Consider the following 24,775-nt stretch of genomic DNA (forward strand, 5'->3'; position numbering starts at 1 on the left):
GGTGCATGTTACTGCCAATGCTGCTAGGTTATATATGCTGAAAATTAAGCTTATGCGTCACGTGACCATGCGGTCACATGACTTACACACCTGGAGTTAATGAGATATTACACAGAGAAAAATTATGAATGAATGAAAAGAAAAAGAAGAGATTGTCCCACGGTGCCGGTCTTTCATGCACTTCCCAAAATACACAAGAATGTGTTTCCACCACCAATGGCTGGGATTAACTCTGTGCATGAAAGATTGGCATCGTGGGTCGACCACCTCCTTCAACCTTTGGTGGTCCGTATCCCGGACTTAAAAAAAATAAAATAAAACCTGACCCTCACAAATGGGGGTAGTTAAGGGTTAAATTAACTATCCTATATTTTAAGTGGACATATAAGTAACATGACCAAGTATTATCGAAATATCTCCAGCCGTTTGGAAGTTATGCAGTAACATATTTCCCATTGGCTTGTATGGGACTTTAAACATAAGCCCCGCCCCTGGCAAATGGGGGTGAGTAAGGGTTAAATTACCTATCCTATGTTTGTTGTTGACATATAAGTAACATGTGTGCCAAGTTTCATGTTAATATCTTTAGCCGTTTGGATGTGATGCTGGAACATACACACATACATACACACACACGGTGAGATAGATATATATATTAGCTGAGTACCCGGCGTTGCCCGGTTTTTCCTTCCTAATCCTTGTTGGGGAGGAAAATAAAGAAGGAAGTTTTTGACTTCACATCCCGTCGTCATATATTGTTGTCATATCCCGTCCTCCTATCCTGTCATCATATCCCGACCTCCTTTCCCGTCCTCCTATCTCGACCTCCTTTCCCATCCTCCTATCCCGACCTCCTATCGCATCCTCCTAGCCCGTCCTCATATCCCGACCTCCTATCCCGTCCTCTTATCTTGACCACCTATCTTGACCTCTCATCCCGTCCTCATATCCCGACCCGTAATATGTGTACCAGGTATTGAAATATCTCCAGCCGTACAGAAGTTATGTGAGAACATACATTTCCCATTGATTTGCATGGGACTTTAAACAAAAACCCCGAACCTCACAAATGGGGGTAGTTAAGGGTTAAATTAACTATGCTATATTTTAAGTGGACATATAAGTAACATGTGACCAAGTATTATCGAAATATCTCCATACGTTTGGAAATTATGCAGCAACATATTTCCCATTCACTTGTATAGGACTTTATACATAAACCCCGCCCCTGGCAAATGGGGGTGAGTAAGGGTTAAATCACCTATCCTATGTTTGTTGTTGACATATAAGTAACATGTGTGCCAAGTTTCATGTTAATATCTTTAGCCGTTTGGAAGTTTTTGTGGAACATACACACATACATACACAGACACACATTGAGTTTTATATATATATATATAGATGATGTTTGTTGTCACTTCCACCATGTTACAGTTAATACACTTAGTCCCCATTTATCATTGAGCGCCCACTGTGTGAGGTGAGGACTTCTTTAGAGGAGTTCAGGGTTGGAAGAGCGATCATAAATGGGCCTGTAGCGGAAGGGCCTATGATAAAAGTAAGGGGCTGGCAATTTGATTTTGCAGAGGGAGGAGGGCCTGGGTAGGGAAAGTGTACAGTACCCGACCGATGACCTGTTCATCAGCATCCAGCCAGGGGACTTATCTTTCTTTTGGGGTTTACCTTCTTGTGAAGTGTTAATATATGTTAATACATCACCCCCTACAACAAGCAAACAATAAAACAACAATAATAGTTACTTAGTATAACTTTTTAGTTACATGTACTAATTTATTACAGAACTTTTTTATTCCCAGAGAATCCCTTTAAGCGCTGTCTCCATTTTGCTACCACTTGGGTCCCCACTCATTTGGTAGAATACATGCACAATATACGTATAAGCAGAAAATGCTCCAATATAAAATGATTCTTAGTTGGCTTATGGCAGGTACGCTTTAAATCTGTCATTTACAAGACACAAAAGATTCCTAAGAACTCATATTATAATTCACATCATCTGATCATTTAGAAGTCTTTGGACCCAACGGGAATTAGTATACAATATGCTACTATCTGTTTCATAATCTACTCATTTGTCCAGAACAGCATTAGTACATGAGAAAATATCAGCTTTGGAATGTACAGAACATTACATAAAAGCATTTCCTTTATTGGCCCAGATTTATCAAACTGTGTGAGAGAAAAAGTGGAGGGATTTTCCAACAGCAACCAATCACAGCTCAGCTAACGATCTGAGGTAAAGTGAAACCTGAGCTGTGATTGGTTGCTGTGGGAAAATCCCTCCACTTTTTCTCTCACACAGTTTGATAAATCTGGGCCATTGTTTTTTATTTTATATTTTTACATAAAATTGTTCATGTAGTTTTTTCCCCACAATTTTTGAAGAGGGCTTCCAGTCCCTAATAAATAATTTACCTCTCTCTCTGGAAAAGGGACATTCCACCACAGTCCTGACTAAAAGTAATAGATTTATTCTACTATCACTAACTATGTTAATACTGCCCTCACCCCCCTTCTCCGGACAAGAAAATTGTCCTTTCCATTTCGATTAGGCCATCTGTAGATATAGTGAGAACCATTTCCTCAGTGAGCTTTCCAGTGCTTCTTCATCTGACTCTTCAGTCCAAAACATTTCCCACAATCAGGACATGGGAATTTTTTCTCTCGCATGTGTGTCTTTTCATGATTTACACAATGGGAGCTGCGAGCAAAAGTTTTGCCACAGTGCTTGCATGCATATGGCCGTTCCCCAGTGTGGGAACGCTGGTGTTTGACAAGGTGTGATCTCTCAATGAAGCGCCGATCACAGAAAGCACAAGAAAATGGCCTCTCCCCGGTATGCGTTCTGTGATGTACCTGAAGGTGGGACTTAAACTTGAAGCTTTTGCCACATTCCCCACATGGGAAGGGTTTCTCTCCTGTGTGAAACCTCTTATGGGTGACAAGATTTTCTTTGTTGGTGAAGCGCTTTCCGCATTCGGTGCACAGATAGGGTTTCTCCCCCGTGTGAATTCGCTTATGCCGGGACAGGTGTGAGCTCTTTACAAAGGACTTTCCACATTCGGTACAAGTGAATGGTTTCTCCCCTGTGTGAATTCTATGGTGTTTGATAAGGTTCGCCTCACAAGCAAAGCTTTTACCACATTCGGAACAACGGAATGGCTTCTCACCGCTGTGTACTCTTCGATGCCTTTCCAGATAATTAGGACGGGGAAAACGTTTCCCACAATCTGTACAAGCGTACGGATTTGATTCAGTGTGGGACTTTTGGTGTTGAAGAAGTGGCAACTTGTGAGAGAAAAATCTACCACAGATGTTACAGCTGAACACCCGGGTGTGGGTCTTTTGGTGGGATATGCAGGCTGCTTTATTCTGGAACTTTTTGCCACATTCTTTACATTTAACAACAAATAAACTGTCAAAGACTTCGTTGTCATCGCTATTTTCCATCACTTGGTCGGCCTCATATACGTAATCTTCATCCCGTCCATTCTCCCCACGGGTTGAGGCCTTGCCTTTTCTTCTCACGTATTTTCTTTTCTTACGCGTTTTCAACTTTGGTGTTTGCGGTTTACTAGGGGTTGTTTCTCTGACAGCTGATCGACCTTTATGCAAAAAGAACAGGGATTAGTGTTAGTTAACTCCGCCTTAAACACAAACCCTTTAGGGACCTTCTACCTATATCAGTATGTCTAACTGAACATGCTGGTAAGTATTGCTTATGTGTATTAGACCCTTGAAAAGGCTGCCCGGCTTAGTTAAAAAAAAAAAAAATATATATATATATATATATATATATATATATATATATATATTTAAATAAATAAAAATGCGCTTTTTATATGTTGCTGGGGCTGCAATGACAAAAAGAAAAAAAAAATATTTTCTACCTTGCTCTCTCAGGGATCCCCCTGTGAAGTCTGCCATTCCTCGCGATGACCGCTGCGGTGGCTACGTCCCAGGAGGAACCGTCTTGGCAGTGACAGCCCACTCAGCCAATCACTGACTGAGGCAGAACACCAATGCAGTGAGTGGGACACCAATGCATTGAACGAGACGGTTCTGTCTCGGAAAAAACAGCCAGAGTGTTTAGCGGGGACCTGGTGACTTCACAGTATATTTAAAAAAAAATAAATAAAACTAAAACTTGCACTGTGATATGTAGTTTTTATTGGTATAATTTAGGGGTAGATTAGACTTTCTGATTATTGATTCAATTTTTTCTGGGCTCTGATCAAATATCTGAAATTCTGGCATTTACCCGCATCCTCAATGCAAGTCTATGGGAGGGGGCATGACGGCTGTCACGCCCCCTCCCACAGACTTGCATTATGGGGGTGCGGAGCGTGACGTCACGAGCTCCCGGCACCGGCTCCAGCGTTCAGAACAGTTTGTTCCAAACACTGAGCAGCGGAGTACCCCTTTAAGTGCACAGCCACAAACCTCAACCAACAAAACATAATTAGAGGGCGATTCAGGAGTCCCCAGCTAATCTAAACTTTTCTGTTGTCTGTGCAACAGTCAAGTTTACCGAAGTGACAGAAATATTTTTAGCCAATAGAAAAAAAAAAAAAAAAAAAGGCAGAGTGCCTCAGGGTGACATTGTGTAGTGCTTTGTAAAAATATGCATGTGTGTCTAATGACTACTGACCTTTTGGGGTTGTGTGAGGACACAATACCTGTATATAACTTAATAATCAGATTGTGGACTAAGGTTCCAGTGAAGAAGCAGCAGCCTCCACAGGTTTTATAACTGCTATAACCCCAATCGCCGGTAGGCATCAGGAAATGTTTACCATCAAGGACAAAGAAAATCACCCGGATACTGCGCTGTGACCCTCCAAGGGTGAAGTTCTGCAGAGGCCGGTTATCCAAAAACCATGATAAATTACTTTTGGATAACTGGCGAGGGTCACTTTATTAGACTTATACAAATCAATAGAGTTCTACTGAACTCCATTGATCTGTGTGCTCTGTGATCCATTTATAGTGTCTGGCTGGACTAGGCTCTATCAATGACAGAGCACGGACACCAGGTAAGGAGAGGTAAGCCCTCCGGCTACCTCTATAGTGGATCGACCCCTCGCGATCTAGTATATCTAACTGAACAAGCTGGTAAGTCCCTTTAGATGCCGCTGTCAGCTTTGACAGCGGCGATCCAAAGGGTTAATAGCCAGCCGCGGCCCGCTTCATACAGACTGCTGAGCGCTGCCGTGCTTGTCGAGTCCGGCCCTGCTTTCCCAAAGCCGGGCTAAGGGCCGGAAAAATTTACCTGCCCGGCGTCTGGAACGGCATGTCCCGGGCGTCAAGCGATAGGAATTCCACATCCCTGTGACCGGTGAGGGTCCTAGTAGTTGGGCCTCCACTCATCAGCTAACTGGACAGGGGATAACTTTTAATCTTCAAACAATTCCTTTAAGTAGGAAGGTGCCCCCCCCCCCCTTCCCCCAATTACTGAGTGACAGACAAAAACTTGATTTCTGTGACTTCAGCTCCAAGAGTCAAAAATTGTTGTTGCCCATAGCAACCACATTTCTAGTATAATTTTTCTTAAATCATTAGTTGCCTTCACCCACCCCCTTCTTTACCTTCACCATGGACTTCATGTTAGAAGCTGTAATACAATAAGCGGTTTCCAGGTGGTTACTTCCACTGTGTGTATGTGGAGCACACGATTGACCTGTTCTAAAGGATTAGAAGCCCCCCGTCCATCATTAGGGTGCACTCAACTTACGTTGTAACCGGAGAGACCGCGGTGTTACTGATGCCGGGCTGTTATAAAAATCTTCATGCTCTTTATAATATTCCCATTCTTCTGAAGTAAAATACACAGCTATATCTCCACTCTTCATAGGGACCTGAAACACAACAGAACTCCAGTCATCCTTACCCCCTTCTTTTCCTGCTAAATGTTATCTACTACTTATTGAATGGTCTCCTAAGGAAGAGCTACGATGCTCTCCACCATCATGAAGAACATTTCTGGCCCAGAAAATTTTTATCAACTTTTAGGAGGTCTATTATTGAGAATGCAGGAGTTGAACCACATGACATTTTCAGGCTCCTGTATAACTTTTATACGTTTTACACTTTTATTAGACACTAAGGGGGAGATTTATCAAAACCTGTGCAGAGGAAGAGTGGTGCAGTTGCCCATAGCAACCAATCAGATTGCTTCTTTCATTTTCCACAGGCCTCTAAAGAGGCCTGTGGAAAATGAAAGAAGCAATCTGATTGGTTGCTATGGGCAACTGCACCACTCTTCCTCTGCACAGGTTTTGATAAATCTCCCCCTAAGTGTAAAAGGTGTGGTGAAAATTAAATAGGTTTGTCTTTTTCTGGATTAACAAATGTGAGATACAAATAAATATTGCAAGCTGATGTATTGTGTTACACTCACCTCTCCAGTCAGCAGCTGAATGATCTTATAAGTGAGTTCTAGAATCTTCTTGTCATGGTCTCTCTCATGTGTCGAAGGTGGAGGATCCTTGACGTCTTCTATGTTACTCAAGACGTCACTAGATTTCTTGACCACAGTATATTCCTAATTAGATGAAGTATGCATTTATCAATAAGGATAAGAACGGATCAATCACTTAACTTTGGCCTTGTTATCTCGATGATATGCCTGTATGGCGAGACACAAAGCTCCTCAGCCAGAAGGTGCCTCCATATAGAGGATTGATTATCAAGATACAGGAGATTGAGAAGGATTTATAGCCTAGCTTAACCCCTTAAGTACAAGGACACGGACAATTTAAATGTTTGCGTTATTGTTTTTTTCCTCCTTGCAGTATAAGAGACATAACAATTTTTTTTTCATCCACCTAGCCATACAAGGGCTTGTTTTTTTGCATGACCAACTGTACTTTGTAAAGACACCTTTCATTTTACTGTAAAATGTACGGCGCAACCAAGTAAGTATTTTTAGGGGAAAATTAAAAGATGGAAAAACGAAGATCCAGTGGGGAATAGTGCAATGCAGAAGTCCCATTTATAAAATGATAAAAGTCACGGACGCAAGTCGTTCTAACAGTCATGTGTTTCAGGTGTTGCCACCGTTGAACATACTTAAAAGGGGTACTCCGGTGGAACAGAGAGGTGTCAGCAGAGAGCACTGTGGTCGTGACAGAAAAGAAATTAAAAAAAGAAAAGAATTTCCTCTGTAGTATACAGCAGCTGATAAGAACTGGAAGGATTAAGATTTTTTAATAGAAGTAATTTACAAAGCTTGCAGAAAGAAACAGCGTTCGGCACTGCCAGCCGTACAGCCTAGAAATCGCTCTTGGTGAAACAGGTGTGTACATATGTCGCTGCTGGTGGGGTGCTCAGCCGGGACAGAGGCAAACATCAGACGTGCAGGAGAATTGTAGAAAATAAGCGGCACTCACCACGTCCAAGCTAGCGACAACTTCTTTATTTCTTAAAGTGCAGTTAGGACATACAGGTGCAGGGAGACAGGGACGCCGGAGAATCTGCCTGACTGGTCACAGCCGTATCGTGCTTCCGCACTTCGTCAGACCATCTCGTCCACTGAGAGCTCTCCAGGTAAGTACCAGTTAGGCTCAACCCGTGGGCGGTCATTTCTGCGATTACATATAAGTGCAAGTGCAAAAATACAAAACGTGTAAAAACATTTAAAAACAGAAACTGGCCAGGATTCACAATACTGTGGCAATAACAGAGTTAAAGAAATATACTTAAGTCAAGTTTATCGTTCAAGCAGAGGTCTCCTTGTGCGTTCGTACGCATTATCCACCGGGCCTCGGCTTGAACCAGCAACCTGCGTCTATCAGAACCGTCTACACTGTCGATTCTTTCAATCCCAAAGAATTTTAGTGATTTTGGGTCCCCTGCATGGATGTTAATTACATGGTCGATCACTCTTGGTGATCTCTTCTTTGACTTACAGTAATAGAATATAAATGTTCCCGAAATCTGTGGTGCATCAGCCTGGTAGTGCTGCCGACGTAAAATCGGGCACATTTATATTCGATTAACTCAAAGAAGGGATCACCAAGAGTGATCGACCATGTAATTAACATCCATGCAGGGGGCCCAAAATCACAAATTCTTTGGGATTGAAAGAATCGACAGTGTAGACTGTTCTGATAGACGCAGGTTGCTGGTTCAAGCCGAGGCCTGGTGGATAATGCGTACGAACGCACAAGGAGACCTCTGCTTGAACGATAAACTTGACTTGAGTATATTTCTTTAACTCTGTTATTGCCACAGTATTGTGAATCCTGGCCAGTTTCTGTTTTTAAATGTTTTTATACGTTTTGTATTTTTGCACTTGCACTTATATGTAATCACAGAAATGACCACCCACGGGTGGAGCCTAACGGGTACTTACCTGGAGAGCTCTCAGTGGACGGGATGGTCTGACGAAGTGCGGAAGCACGATACGGCTGTGACCAGTCAGCCAGATTCTCCGGCGTCCCTGTCTCCCAGCACCTGTATGTCCTAACTGTACTTTAAGAAATAAAGAAGTTGTCGCTAGCTTGGACGTGGTGAGTGCCGCTTATTTTCTACAATTCTCCTGCACGTCTAATTTACAAAGCTGTTTAACTTTCTGGCATCAGTTGATTTAAAAAAATAAATAAATATAAGGTTTCCGCTGGAGTACCCCTTTAAACCACCAAGTATTCTCTTAAGTAGAGGTCACATGACAACACAGATGAATAACACTTGCACTGCCATATTAACCCCTTACATTCTGAACAACTGTGCGTGATAGAGAAAAACGGTTACATTTTCACAAAACAAATTGAGACCATGTTATCATTATGTATAACGATTTTATATCACATATAAATAGGACACATGTAATCGTGAACTGAAATTCGCAGCAACCAACAATATTACTTTGAGAGAAATAGATAATACTGTATAATACATAAATTATAATATATTCCCTCCTTAATAGTGTTAGAGAATGTCCTGTTTTCTGTTAAGTCCGGAGGGCACTTTAAAGCGTTACTGTTGTTAGAAACAACTTTTTTCCATTTAATACTTCCTTAAAAACAAAGCATTTTCCTAACATACTTCATAAATGTACGTCCTGGTTTGGCGGTACTTCGCGCACCAGGATGTACATTTACGTCCTGTGCATGACCGCGAGCATTGGAGCGGTACTCGCATCATACTGGGTAGGTTACGGCTGCGCAGCCGGGGACCCGCCTGTAATGGCCGCCATCCACGATCGCGCGGATGTCCGCCATTAACCCCGCAGATACCATGATCAGTACAGATCACGGCATCTGCGACAATGTGCATGTTAAAATAAATGATCTGATCGCCTGCAGCGCTGCCCCGGCGATCCGATCATCTGTAATGGCGGACAGAGGTCCCCTCACCTGCCTCCGTCCATCTCCCGGCATTTCCTGCTCTGAGATCGAGCGGACCAGAGCAGGAGGTAGCCGATAGCACTGATCAGTGCTATGTCCTATGCATAGCACTGAACAGTATTAGCAATCAAATGATCGCTACAGATAGTCCCCTATGGGGACATAAAAAGTGTAAAAGAAAAAAGTTGAAAAATTTAAAAAACAACAAGGAAAAAGTGAAAAATCCCCTCTCCCAATAAAAATGAAAATTGTCAGTTTTTCCCATTTTGCCCCCAAAAGCGTAATTTTTTTTTAAAAATAAACATAGTTGGTATCGCTGCATGTGTAAATGTCCGAACTATCAAAATATAATGCTAATGATCCCATACGGTGAACAGCGTAAACGTAAAAAATAAAAAATATCCAAAAATGCTGCATTTGTCACATTTTATAAAAAAAAAAAAAAATTATAATTATCTAAAAGTTTTATATATGCAAATGTGGTATCGATAAAAAAAAGTACAGATGACGGCGCAAAAAATGAGCCCCGATACCGTCCTATATACGGAAAAGTGAAAAAGTTATAGGTGGTCAAAATAGGGCGATTTTAGATAACTGATTTTGGACAAGAAGTTTTAGATAATTTTTAAGCAGTACAAAGATATAAAAGTATCTAGCCATGGGTATCATTTTAATCGTATTGACCTACAGAATAAAGAACACATGTAATTGTTACCGTAATTTGTAGTGTGAAAACGAAACCCTCAAAAATGTTAAAAATTGTGTTTTTCATTTAAATTTCTTCCCTAAAAAAATATTTTGGGGGTTCGCCGTACATTTTATGGTAATATGAGAGGTTTCAATACAAAGTACAATGGGTCATGCAAAAAACAAGCCCTTATATGGGTCTATAGATGGAAATATAAAAGTTATAGATTTTAGAAGTCGAGGAAGAAAAAACGAAAATGCAAAAATAAAATTGGCCTGGTCCTTAAGGTGAAAATGGGCTTAGTACTTAAAGGACAACTGTAGTGCAGCACTTTTATGTCCCCCTGTGCCCGGGCTGCAAAAGATAAACAAAATAAACTTGAACTCACCTTCCTACAAGCCCCCGTTTGACCAGTACCGGGCTCGAGGTCCAGCGCTGACATCCTCTTCTTACTTCCTGGGGACTGAGAAGCCACAGTGCCGTCGGCGTATCACCGGCAGCAGCGATGTCCTGCCCAGGCTAGTGATAGGCAAGCGCACTGTCATGTAAGGAGCCGGCCAGAGCTCCTTACAGTGTAATGGAATTAAGGACGGGACATTTGTTGGGCATGAGCACAGGAGCCACTGGACGGAATTTGGTAAGTGACCCCTCTTTGCACTCCTGGTCACCCGCACTATAACCCTGTGTATTGGGTTTATTGTGGGTGATCAGGGTGACCGTTTTCCTTTCCAATTTTGTGTGCTTTACTACAGGCAAATCATGATATGAAATATCTCAACTGCAATACAACTCATGGTATATACTTGATATCATGCATTATCTACAGACTACAGTATGCTGGATGTACTACTACTACTCTAAAAACTCAGATTAGAAAGCACCTTTCCAATATACCACACTGGGTTCACACTACAGAAATTTTAGTGCAACAGTCCCTTTTCTGTCAATGGGATCCCTCTGCAGAGTGCACACCATGGAATTTTAGTGGTAGATATTCCACTGCAAAAAGAATTAACTTGTCCATTCTTTAGGTGGACTTTGCTCTGCGGACATTGCAGTCTATGGGGACGGCAATGTCCACATGGTCCTAGTGCCGACTGGTTTAGGCTGCACTTGGAAGCTCCAGACAGAACTTTTCCATCGGGAGCTTCGTAAGTGTGAACCTGGCCTAATACTCATCATGTATTTGCAGTATCAGCACATTGTGCCGAACATCACATGGTGGCAAATGTATATTACATGTCATTATATGTGAATACATCCTTACATCTCAAGGTTGTAGACTTTGAAAGTTTGCATATCTTTGCGCTCCTTCCACAAATAGCAATTACATATTGCGGATGCTATTAGGCTGTGTGATATCATGAGAGTATTCCTGAAGTGAGTATTGGGGAAGTAGGAGCGCCCTGCTGTGTAAGGAGACTTAGAAGGACACAAGTTTCACTACTAGTGGGCAACTATTGACTAGAAGGAAAGGGAGCAAAAGTGTCAAGTGACATTTGGGCTAGAGCTACGTTATAGCTCCTGACCAATGACATCATACTGCAATGCTGCACTGTTAGTGCATGTGGTTGCATTGCGACCTGCAAGTTAACTTAAAGGGGTACTCCGGTACATATAAAAAATAATAATAATAATAATAATCAACTGGTGCCAGAAAGTTAAACAGATTTGTAAATAACTTCTATTAAAAAATCTTAATCCTTCCAGTATTTATCAGCTGCTGTATACTACAGAGGAAGTTCTTTTCCTTTTGAATTTCTTTTCTGTCCGACCACAGTGCTCTCTGCTGACACCTCTGTCCATGTCAGGAACTGTCCAGAGCAGGAGAGGTTTGCTATGGGGAATTGCTCTTACTGGACAGAGGTGTCAGCAGAGAGCACTGTGGTCAGACAGAAAAGAACAACTCAACTTCCTGTGGAGCATACAGCAACTGGTACTGGAAGGATTAAGATTTTTTTTTAACAGAAGTAATTTACAAATCTGTTTAGCTTTCTGTAGACAGAAAAAAAATGTTTTTTTCCACCGGAGTACCCCTTTAACCATGACACAACTATGGATAGAAATCTAAACCTGCGGGAGTCCTGTGATCAGTTGGGACCCTACGTGGCTCAACCTGGTCTAATAGTCATCATGTGTTTGCAGTATCAGCACATTGTGCAGATCATCATGCAACTGATCTGCCATCTATTAAGCCACAGGGGATAGACACTACCTACTGGGATGGGGAGAGTTTTGTCAGACGGTCCTGTCCAGAGAAGTCTTCTGGATTATGATCTTAGCCACTAGAGTACTGCCTGGACTAAACAAGAAACAGGACGTATTCTTACATTATTAAATGGGCACTGTCACATATAAAAACTTTTTATATGTTGTACATCTTGGCAAAACAATAGTTTTTCTAATATACTTCTTACTTCCTGGGACACTGATGAGTCCCACAGCAGCATGAGCGTGTCCAAGGGTCATGGACTTGAGATGGTTGATTGACAAGGCTGCAGGAGGAACACAGCCTGCAGCAACACTGAGTTTTACCAAACATGTGCCTCCAGCTGTTGCAAAACTACAACTCCAAGCATGCCTGGACTGTTAAAGGATGTCTGAGCATGCTGGGAGTTGTAGTGTTGCAAAAGCTGTAGGCACACAGCTGAAGGCAACACTGCTGCAAAATGTAATCATTGTACCTCCAACTATTCTAACACTACAAGTCCCAGCATTAGAGGACTGGCAAAGAGGGACACACCCCCTCCCCCTGAGAAGATGAAAAAGACAGTTGGCAGCTGTAATATGCTTTTTTTTGGTGAAATATGGCTGATAGAGACAAAATTATATGTACATGATCAGGATTAGGTAAATTATACAGTAATCTATTTCTTTCAAAGTAATAATGTAGGTTGCTGCGAATTCCAGATTGCGTTTTTTTTTTTTTTTTTTTTTACACAGTGCACTTTTCAGTAAAACTGACTTTTGAATGTTCTTTTTATTCCTTGGGACAATAGGATACCAATGATTACACGCTTTTTATGTTAGGGTACGTCCACACTACGGAATTCCACGGGCGGAATTCCGCAATGTGAACTTAACATTCGTGTGAATGGGTCTCCGCGAGACCCGTTCACACTGCGGAATTTCAGTGGTGGACAATTGTTCTGCTGAAATTGTTCCGCGCAAAGAAAGAACATGTTCATTCTTTGCGCGGATTCTGCGAGCACTGCACAGCCGTCAATGGTAATTTTGGCGGCGGCCGCCAGACGGAATGTCCGCTTGCTGAATTCAGCGAGTGGAGATGTAAAAGAAAAAAGGTCAACATTTTTAAACAAAATTTATATATGTTTAAAATTGCTGTATTCTGACCTCTATAACTTTTTTTTTTTTTTACGTGTATGCGGCTGTATGAGGGCTCATTTTTTTGCGCCACATGCTGTCGTTTTTATCGGTTCCATATATGCGCATTTATGACTTTTAAACACTTTTTTTGGGGGGGATGTGACGTGACCAAAAGTCAGCAATTTGGGGCTTTGGTATTTTTTTTTTACGTTTACACAATTCACCGTACAGGATCATAGTTTGGAAATTTCCCCATGTGGCTATACCAAATATGTGTGTGTTTGTTTGTTTTTTTATTTGAAAAAAATGGGAAAAGGGGATTTTATTTTTATTAGATGTGTGCCTATTTTATGTTTAAAACACAAAAGCATTTTTTATTACTTTATTAGCTGAGTACCCGGCGTTGCCCGGTTTTTCCTTCCTAATCCTTGTTGGGGAGGAAAATCAACAAAGGAGGAAGCTTTTGACTTCATATCCTGTCCTCATATATTGTTGTCCTATCCCAACCCCAGATGGGACTGATTTGTGATGAAGATATTATAAGCTGAAAACAGAAGGGGACAAGGTTTTGTGGTACAGGGCATGATTTGCAAGCCAGACCAATGCACAAAAAGGGTAGAGAGTAAAAGGGGTGGGGCTAACAGTGAGACAGGGTGTAGCTTGCAAGCCGGACTGACGCATTCACCAGGAGATGCAGAGCGGAGCTTGTGGAGTAAGGTACTGGAAGTCCCATATACTTACCCATCTTTTATATAAAGGTGTAGGTAAGGGTTAATTTAACGATCATATTTTTATTTGACATATAAGTAATGTGTGTATTAGGCATTATCGAAATATCTCCAGCCGTACGGAAGTTATGTGAGAACATACATTTCCCATTGATTTGCATGGGACTTTAAACAAAAATCCCAACCCTTACAAATGGGGGTAGTTAAGGGTTAAATAAACTATCCTATATTTTAAGTGGACATATAAGTAACATGTGACCAAGTATTATCAAAATATCTCCAGCCGTTTGGAAGTTATGCAGTAACATATTTCCCATAGACTTGTATGGGACTTTAAACAAAAACCCCGTCCCTGGCAAATGGGGGTGGGTAAGGGTTAAATCACCGATCCTATATTTGTTGTTGACATATAAGTAACATGTGTGCCAAGTTTCATGGTAATATCTTCAGCCGTTCGGACGTGATGTTGGAACATACACACTAGGGATCGACCGATACCGATAATCTGTGACCTTTCAGGCTGATAGCTAATAACTTATACCGGAATTTCGGTATAAGTTATCAGCTATTTCCCCCGACCCGGCCCCGCAGAAGCCGCTGCAGATCAATGATTTAAAGCGGGCGCTTTAAATCACTGAACTCCAGCAGCTTTTGCGGGGCCAGAGACCGCTGCCGCCACCCGCTTCTCTCCCCCTGCCTGTCCTGGGGTCTTCCTGAGTCCAACCACCACCACCGCTGCCCCACTGCCTCTCCCATCCCCGGTTTTATAAATTACCTGTTCCCGGGGTCTGCTCTACTTCTGGCTCCGGTGGCGTACTAAGCTGTCACCGATGGTGACGTCACTCGTCATTGCACTGCGCAACGCGCAGGAGCCAGGGTCCCGGGAACAGGTTATTATAAAACCGGGGATGGGGGAGGCAATGGGGCAGCGGCGGTCTCTGGTCGGGGAGGCGGGGAATTTTCGGCATATCGGCAAGGTAATTGCCGATACCGATAATGTCCAAAATAGTGACTATCGGCCGATAATATCGGCCAAACCGATAATCGGTTGATCTCTAATAACACACATACAGTTATATATTTACACTTTTTTTTTTTTTTTAAACCCCTACAGGTGATTATTATATGCAATCTTTAGACTGCTAACACATGATCATACTATGCTATTGCTTAGCATTACTCAGTAGTATTGGCCATCTACTGATAGAGCATGCTGAGGCAGGCTCTATCAGCAGATCAGACCCCGGCATACATGTTGCAGACAGGACACTAGCATTGTGGCTCTTAAGTGCTCTGATCATTATTGGTCACAGCACTTGAGGGGTTAATGACAGATAACAGCGGGATCGCCATTGTCCATCACTGATTGTGAATACATGGCTGATCGCATCCTGTGCTTAACTCATAGTCGGATTGTCGCTCAGGACATAAATTTATGCCCTGGTACTTAACACAAAAACAGTGGCGCCCGACAGACCCCATTGACTATAATGGGTCCATGGCAACCCGTTGTTGCCCGTTGCGCCTCAAATGGCCGTTCTTCACGGGGTGCAGCGCTAGTGTGAATGTAGCCTTAGAAAACAACCTGTAGAAGTAAAGATCTAACTCACCCCTCTAGTCAGGAGGCTGATGATCTCTATTGTAACATTTAGGATCCTTCCAGACATCTGATCCAGATTCATGACCTCCATTGAACAAGACGCCTGCTCCATTTTGTGTTCCATTTTGTGCTCCATTTTGTCACTAAAGCAAAAAAGAAACAAATCCTGGTCAATGAGGAGACAGAACATCCTTGTATGAATTTACCAAGAGCAGTAACTTCATGCAAAACTTTAGTTTTGTCTTAGATAGGATGTATAGAGGCACCACTGACCTGCAGATCACACACAATCATAGGATGTATAGAGACATCACTGACCTGCAGATCACACACAATCATAGGATGTATAGAGACATCACTGACCTGCAGATCACACACAATCATTAGATGTACAGAGACATCACTGACCTGCAGATCACACACAATCATAGGATGTATAGAGACATCACTGACCTGCAGATCACACACAATCATTAGATGTACAGAGACATCACTGACCTGCAGATCACACACAATCATAGGATGTACAGAGGCACCACTGACCTGCAGATCACACACAATCATAGGATGTATAGAGACATCACTGACCTGCAGATCACACACAATCATTAGATGTATAGAGGCATCACTGACCTGCAGATCACACACAATCATTAGATGTACAGAGACATCACTGACCTGCAGATCACACACAATCATAGGATGTACAGAGGCACCACTGACCTGCAGATCACACACAATCATAGGATGTATAGAGACATCACTGACCTGCAGATCACACACAATCATAGGATGTATAGAGGCATCACTAACCTGCAGATCACACACAATCATAGGATGTATAGAGGCATCACTGACCTGCAGATCACACACAATCATAGGATGTATAGAGGCACCACTGACCTGCAGATCACACACAATCATAGGATGTATAGAGGCACCACTGACCTACAGATCACACACAATCATAGGATGTATAGAGACATCACTGACCTGCAGATCACACACAATCATAGGATGTATAGAGACATCACTGACCTGCAGATCACACACACAATCATTAGATGTATAGAGACATCACTGACCTGCAGATCATACACAATCATAGGATGTATAGAGGCACCACTGACCTGCAGATCACACACACAATCATAGGATGTATAGAGACACCACTGACCTGCAGATCACACACAATCATAGGATGTATAGAGACATCACTGACCTGCAGATCACACACAATCATAGGATGTATAGAGACACCACTGACCTGCAGATCACACACACAATCATAGGATGTATAGAGGCACCACTGACCTGCAGATCACACACACAATCATAGGATGTATAGAGGCATCACTGACCTGCAGATCACACACACAATCATTAGATGTATAGAGACATCACTGACCTGCAGATCACACACACAATCATAGGATGTATAGAGGCACCACTGACCTGCAGATCACACACACAATCATAGGATGTATAGAGGCATCACTGACCTGCAGATCACACACACAATCATAGGATGTATAGAGGCATCACTGACCTGCAGATCACACACAATCATAGGATGTATAGAGACACCACTGACCTGCAGATCACACACAATCATAGGATGTATAGAGACATCACTGACCTGCAGATCACACACAATCATTAGATGTATAGGGGCATCACTGACCTGCAGATCACACACAATCATAGAATGTATAGAGACATCACTGACCTGCAGATCACACACAATCATAGGATGTATAGAGACATCACTGACCTGCAGATCACACACAATCATTAGATGTATAGGGGCATCACTGACCTGCAGATCACACACAATCATAGAATGTATAGAGACATCACTGACCTGCAGATCACACACAATCATAGGATGTATAGAGACATCACTGACCTGCAGATCACACACAATGATAGGATGTATAGAGACACCACTGACCTGCAGATCACACACACAATCATAGGATGTATAGAGGCACCACTGACCTGCAGATCACACACAATCATAGGATGTATAGAGACATCACTGACCTGCAGATCACACACAATCATAGGATGTATAGAGGCACCACTGACCTGCAGATCACACACAATCATAGGATGTATAGAGACATCACTGACCTGCAGATCACACACAATCATAGGATGTATAGAGGCATCACTGACCTACAGATCACACACAATCATAGGATGTATAGAAACATCACTGACCTGCAGATCACACACAATCATAGGATGTATAGAGACATCACTGACCTGCAGATCACACACAATCATAGGATGTATAGAGACATCACTGACCTGCAGATCACACACAATCATAGGATGTATAGAGACATCACTGACCTTCAGATCACACACAATCATTAGATGTATAGAGACATCACTGACCTGCAGATCACACACAATCATAGGATGTATAGAGGCATCACTGACCTGCAGATCACACACAATCATTAGATGTATAGAGGCATCACTGACCTTCAGATCACAGACAATCATAGGATGTATAGGGGCATCACTGACCTGCAGATCACACACAATCATAGGATGTACAGAGGCATTACTGACCTGCAGATCACACACAATCATAGGATGTACAGAGGCACCACTGACCTGCAGATCACACACAATCATTAGATGTATAGAGACATCACTGACCTGCAGATCACACACAATCATAGGATGTATAGAGGCACCACTGACCTGCAGATCACACACAATCATAGGATGTATAGAGACATCACTGACCTGCAGATCACACACACAATCATTAGATGTATAGAGACATCACTGACCTGCAGATCACACACAATCATAGGATGTATAGAGGCATCACTGACCTGCAGATCACACACAATCATTAGATGTATAGAGGCATCACTGACCTGCAGATCACACACACAATCATTAGATGTATAGAGACATCACTGACCTGCAGATCACACACACAATCATTAGATGTATAGAGACATCACTGACCTGCAGATCACACACAATCATTAGATGTATAGAGACATCACTGACCTGCAGATCACACACAATCATAGGATGTATAGAGACATCACTGACCTGCAGATCACAGACAATCATAGGATGTATAGGGGCATCACTGACCTGCAGATCACACACAATCATTAGATGTATAGAGACATCACTGACCTGCAGATCACACACAATCATTAGATGTATAGAGACATCACTGACCTGCAGATCACACACACAATCATAGGATGTATAGAGACATCACTGACCTGCAGATCACACACAATCATAGGATGTATAGAGACATCACTGACCTGCAGATCACACACAATCATAGGATGTATAGAGACACCACTGACCTGCAGATCACACACAATCATTAGATGTATAGAGACATCACTGACCTGCAGATCACACACAATCATTAGATGTATAGAGACATCACTGACCTGCAGATCACACACAATCATAGGATGTATAGAGACATCACTGACCTGCAGATCACAGACAATCATAGGATGTATAGAGACATCACTGACCTGCAGATCACACACAATCATAGGATGTATAGAGACATCACTGACCTGCAGATCACACACAATCATAGGATGTATAGAGGCATCACTGACCTGCAGATCACACACAATCATTAGATGTATAGAGACATCACTGACCTGCAGATCACACACAATCATAGGATGTATAGAGGCATCACTGACCTGCAGATCACACACAATCATAGGATGTATAGAGGCATCACTGACCTGCAGATCACACACAATCATTAGATGTATAGAGGCATCACTGACCTGCAGATCACACACACAATCATTAGATGTATAGAGACATCACTGACCTGCAGATCACACACAATCATTAGATGTATAGAGACATCACTGACCTGCAGATCACACACAATCATAGGATGTATAGAGACATCACTGACCTGCAGATCACAGACAATCATAGGATGTATAGAGACATCACTGACCTGCAGATCACACACAATCATAGGATGTATAGAGACATCACTGACCTGCAGATCACACACAATCATAGGATGTATAGAGACATCACTGACCTGCAGATCACACACAATCATTAGATGTATAGAGACATCACTGACCTGCAGATCACACACACAATCATAGGATGTATAGAGACATCACTGACCTGCAGATCACACACAATCATAGGATGTATAGAGACATCACTGACCTGCAGATCACACACAATCATAGGATGTATAGAGACACCACTGACCTGCAGATCACACACAATCATTAGATGTATAGAGACATCACTGACCTGCAGATCACACACAATCATTAGATGTATAGAGACATCACTGACCTGCAGATCACACACAATCATAGGATGTATAGAGACATCACTGACCTGCAGATCACACACAATCATAGGATGTATAGAGACATCACTGACCTGCAGATCACACACAATCATAGGATGTATAGAGACATCACTGACCTGCAGATCACACACAATCATAGGATGTATAGAGGCATCACTGACCTGCAGATCACACACAATCATAGGATGTATAGAGACATCACTGACCTGCAGATCACACACAATCATAGGATGTATAGAGACATCACTGACCTGCAGATCACACACAATCATAGGATGTATAGAGGCATCACTGACCTGCAGATCACACACAATCATAGGATGTATAGAGACATCACTGACCTGCAGATCACACACAATCATAGGATGTATAGAGACATCACTGACCTGCAGATCACACACAATCATAGGATGTATAGAGACATCACTGACCTGCAGATCACACACAATCATAGGATGTATAGAGACATCACTGACCTGCAGATCACACACAATCATAGGATGTATAGAGACATCACTGACCTGCAGATCACACACAATCATTAGATGTATAGAGACATCACTGACCTGCAGATCACACACAATCATTAGATGTATAGAGACATCACTGACCTGCAGATCACACACAATCATAGGATGTATAGAGACATCACTGACCTGCAGATCACACACAATCATAGGATGTATAGAGGCATCACTGACCTACAGATCACACACAATCATAGGATGTATAGAAACATCACTGACCTGCAGATCACACACAATCATAGGATGTATAGAGACATCACTGACCTGCAGATCACACACAATCATAGGATGTATAGAGACATCACTGACCTGCAGATCACACACAATCATAGGATGTATAGAGACATCACTGACCTTCAGATCACACACAATCATTAGATGTATAGAGACATCACTGACCTGCAGATCACACACAATCATAGGATGTATAGAGGCATCACTGACCTGCAGATCACACACAATCATTAGATGTATAGAGGCATCACTGACCTTCAGATCACAGACAATCATAGGATGTATAGGGGCATCACTGACCTGCAGATCACACACAATCATAGGATGTACAGAGGCATTACTGACCTGCAGATCACACACAATCATAGGATGTACAGAGGCACCACTGACCTGCAGATCACACACAATCATTAGATGTATAGAGACATCACTGACCTGCAGATCACACACAATCATTAGATGTATAGAGACATCACTGACCTGCAGATCACACACAATCATAGGATGTATAGAGACATCACTGACCTGCAGATCACACACAATCATAGGATGTATAGAGACATCACTGACCTGCAGATCACACACAATCATAGGATGTATAGAGACATCACTGACCTGCAGATCACACACAATCATAGGATGTATAGAGACATCACTGACCTGCAGATCACACACAATCATAGGATGTATAGAGACATCACTGACCTGCAGATCACACACAATCATAGGATGTATAGAGGCATCACTGACCTGCAGATCACACACAATCATAGGATGTATAGAGACATCACTGACCTGCAGATCACACACAATCATAGGATGTATAGAGACATCACTGACCTGCAGATCACACACAATCATAGGATGTATAGAGGCATCACTGACCTGCAGATCACACACAATCATAGGATGTATAGAGACATCACTGACCTGCAGATCACACACAATCATAGGATGTATAGAGACATCACTGACCTGCAGATCACACACAATCATAGGATGTATAGAGACATCACTGACCTGCAGATCACACACAATCATAGGATGTATAGAGACATCACTGACCTGCAGATCACACACAATCATAGGATGTATAGAGACATCACTGACCTGCAGATCACACACAATCATTAGATGTATAGAGACATCACTGACCTGCAGATCACACACAATCATAGGATGTATAGAGACATCACTGACCTGCAGATCACACACAATCATTAGATGTATAGAGACATCACTGACCTGCAGATCACACACAATCATTAGATGTATAGAGACATCACTGACCTGCAGATCACACACAATCATAGGATGTATAGAGACATCACTGACCTGCAGATCACACACAATCATTAGATGTATAGGGGCGTCACTGACCTGCAGATCACACACAATCATTAGATGTATAGGGGCATCACTGACCTGCACATCACACTTGCAGCCTTTGTTTGGTAAATCTGGGCCAGGAGTCCAGAGAAGGAGGGACCAGCTACGTGCGCGTTTCCGATGCTCGTCCTCGTTTCCCAGCACTGCGCATGCGCGGCTCATGCATTTGGCGCGCGCAGCCTGGACCACTAGACGTGATGTGGTAGAAGCCGTGTGTCTAGCGCCCTAGATCTGATAGGGATGAGCGCTGCGCGTGTCCTGGAGGGCGGGGCACCATGTATAGTGATGGGCGGGAGTTATAGTGAATGGCTAAGAAAGAAGATGGCAACTGAACCTCGTCCACAGATGTTATGGCTGCTGTGCACTATACCCGCAGAGGGGGCTCTTCAGAGATAGGGCCCTCCAGGGTTACTCATTGTACAAGGCCAGGAAGTATGCCACCTGTATAATGCCAGCCAGCAATACCAAACCTCCTCCAGCAGTCTCCTCAGTCCGTGTCAGGCTCTATATACAGTGTTATATTCAGTCATTTTCCTCAGTCCGTGTCAGGCTCTATATACAGTGTTATATTCAGTCATATTCCTCAGTCCGTGTCTGGCTCTATATACACTCATATACAGTGTTATATTCAGTCATTTTCCTCAGTCCGTGTCTGGCTCTATATACACTCATATACAGTGTTATATTCAGTCATATTCCTCAGTCCGTGTCAGGCTCTATATACAGTATTATATTCAGTCATATTCCTCAGTCCGTGTCAGGCTCTATATACAGTATTATATTCAGTCATTTTCCTCAGTCCGTGTCAGGCTCTATATACACTCATATACAGTGTTATATTCAGTCATATTCCTCAGTCCGTGTCAGGCTCTATATACAGTATTATATTCAGTCATTTTCCTCAGTCCGTGTCAGGCTCTATATACAGTATTATATTCAGTCATTTTCCTCAGTCCGTGTCAGGCTCTATATACAGTGTTATATTCAGTCATTTTCCTCAGTCCGTGTCAGGCTCTATATACACTCATATACAGTGTTATATTCAGTCATATTCCTCAGTCCGTGTCAGGCTCTATATACAGTATTATATTCAGTCATTTTCCTCAGTCCGTGTCAGGCTCTATATACAGTGTTATATTCAGTCATTTTCCTCAGTCCGTGTCAGGCTCTATATACAGTGTTATATTCAGTCATTTCCTCTGTGCCCCTTATAAGTAGTCATAGCTCCTCCTAACAGACATATATATCTATATACAGGGTCAGCATCTCCTCCATGACAGTTACTGCCATTTTACCCTATATAGCAGTGGTCCCCAAACTGTGGCCCTCCAGATGTTGCAAAACTACAACTCCCAGCATGCCCGGACAGCCAATGGCTGTCCAGGCATGCTGGGAATTGTAGTTTTGCAACATCTGGAGGGCCACAGTTTGGGGACCACTGCTATATGGTGTCAGTACCCTCCTCTATACCCAAAGCTAACCATTGGCTATATTAGGGTTGCCACCTGGCGGGTATTATGGCCACCCTGCCTGTATTTTTACATTAAAAAATAACGGCAATGCAATGGTCGGTATTTATCCAACCAATCCTTCAACTCCCGGAATGTTGCACCATAACCTATACCAGTGTTTCCGAACCACAGAGCCTCCAGCTGTTGCAAAACTACAAGTTGTAGTTTTGCAACAGCTGGAGACACCCCTATACTATACACTACTATATAGTCCAACATGCTGGGAGTTGTAGTTTTCGTTTGGGGCAGCTGCTGAGCCACAGGCTGTATCAGGGCATGCTGGGAGTTGTAGTTAGTAACTAACTGCAACTCCTGAATTTGCAAAAATTCCCGTCCTCATATCCCGTTTAGGGTTGCCACCTGGCCGGTATTATGACCACCCTGCCTGCATTTTTATATTAAAAATACCGGCAATGCAATGGTTGGTAATTATCCAACCAATCCTCCAACTCCCGGAATGTTGCACCATAACCTATACCAGTGTTTCCGAACCACAGAGCCTCCAGCTGTTGCAAAACTACAACTCCCAGCATGCCCGGACAGCCAGCGGCTGTCCGGGCATGCTGGAAGTTGTAGTTTTGCAACAGCTCGAGGCACCTCTATACTATACACTACTATATAGACCAACATGCTGGGAGTTGTAGTTTTCGTTTGGGGCAGCTGCTGAGCCACATGCTGTATCAGGGCATGCTGGGTGTTGTAGTTCGTAACTAACTGCAACTCCTGAATTTGCAAAAATTCCCGACCTAATATCCCGTCCCCATATCCCGACCTCATATCCTGTACTGGGAGTTGTAGTTTTCGTTTGGGGCAGCTGCTGAGCCACAGGCTGTATCAGGGCATGCTGGGAGTTGTAGTTAGTAACTAACTGCAACTCCTGAATTTGGGGGAAAAAAAAAAAAAAAGAAATCAAAAAAGTCAAATCGGAAAGAAAATTATATTGTTTGAAACTGCAGATCGGGCGCAAAAAATTATCCCTCATACAGGCCCGTATAAGGAGAAATAAAAAAGTTATAGGGGTCAGAATA

General features: G+C 42.6%; 1 protein-coding gene across 1 annotated transcript; it reads right to left on the reverse strand.

The window, feature by feature from the left end:
• Window positions 1-1,766: 1,766 nt before the first annotated feature.
• Window positions 1,767-22,420, reverse strand: LOC130282855 (zinc finger protein OZF-like). Its single transcript, XM_056531719.1, has 5 exons — window positions 22,273-22,420; window positions 15,725-15,857; window positions 6,422-6,565; window positions 5,756-5,879; window positions 1,767-3,626 (listed from the first exon to the last, which is right to left on the reverse strand). Exons 1-5 carry the CDS (start codon window positions 22,278-22,280, stop codon window positions 2,605-2,607), a joined length of 1,431 nt encoding a protein of 476 aa, XP_056387694.1. The 5' UTR covers window positions 22,281-22,420; the 3' UTR covers window positions 1,767-2,604.
• Between the last annotated feature and the right edge of the window lie 2,355 nt (window positions 22,421-24,775).

The sequence above is a fragment of the Hyla sarda genome, chromosome 7 (assembly GCF_029499605.1).
Source record: "Hyla sarda isolate aHylSar1 chromosome 7, aHylSar1.hap1, whole genome shotgun sequence".
In the NCBI taxonomy this organism is placed as follows: domain Eukaryota; kingdom Metazoa; phylum Chordata; class Amphibia; order Anura; family Hylidae; genus Hyla; species Hyla sarda.

Bases quoted from the DNA above. Each gene is read 5' to 3' on its own strand.
- LOC130282855 (XM_056531719.1), bottom strand. The intron at 5,880-6,421 runs GTGAGTGTAACA...GTTGTGTTTCAG, and splicing joins TTCAGCTGCTGACTGGAGAG to GTCCCTATGAAGAGTGGAGA. The intron at 3,627-5,755 runs GTAAGTTGAGTG...TTTTGCATAAAG, and splicing joins GCGGTCTCTCCGGTTACAAC to GTCGATCAGCTGTCAGAGAA.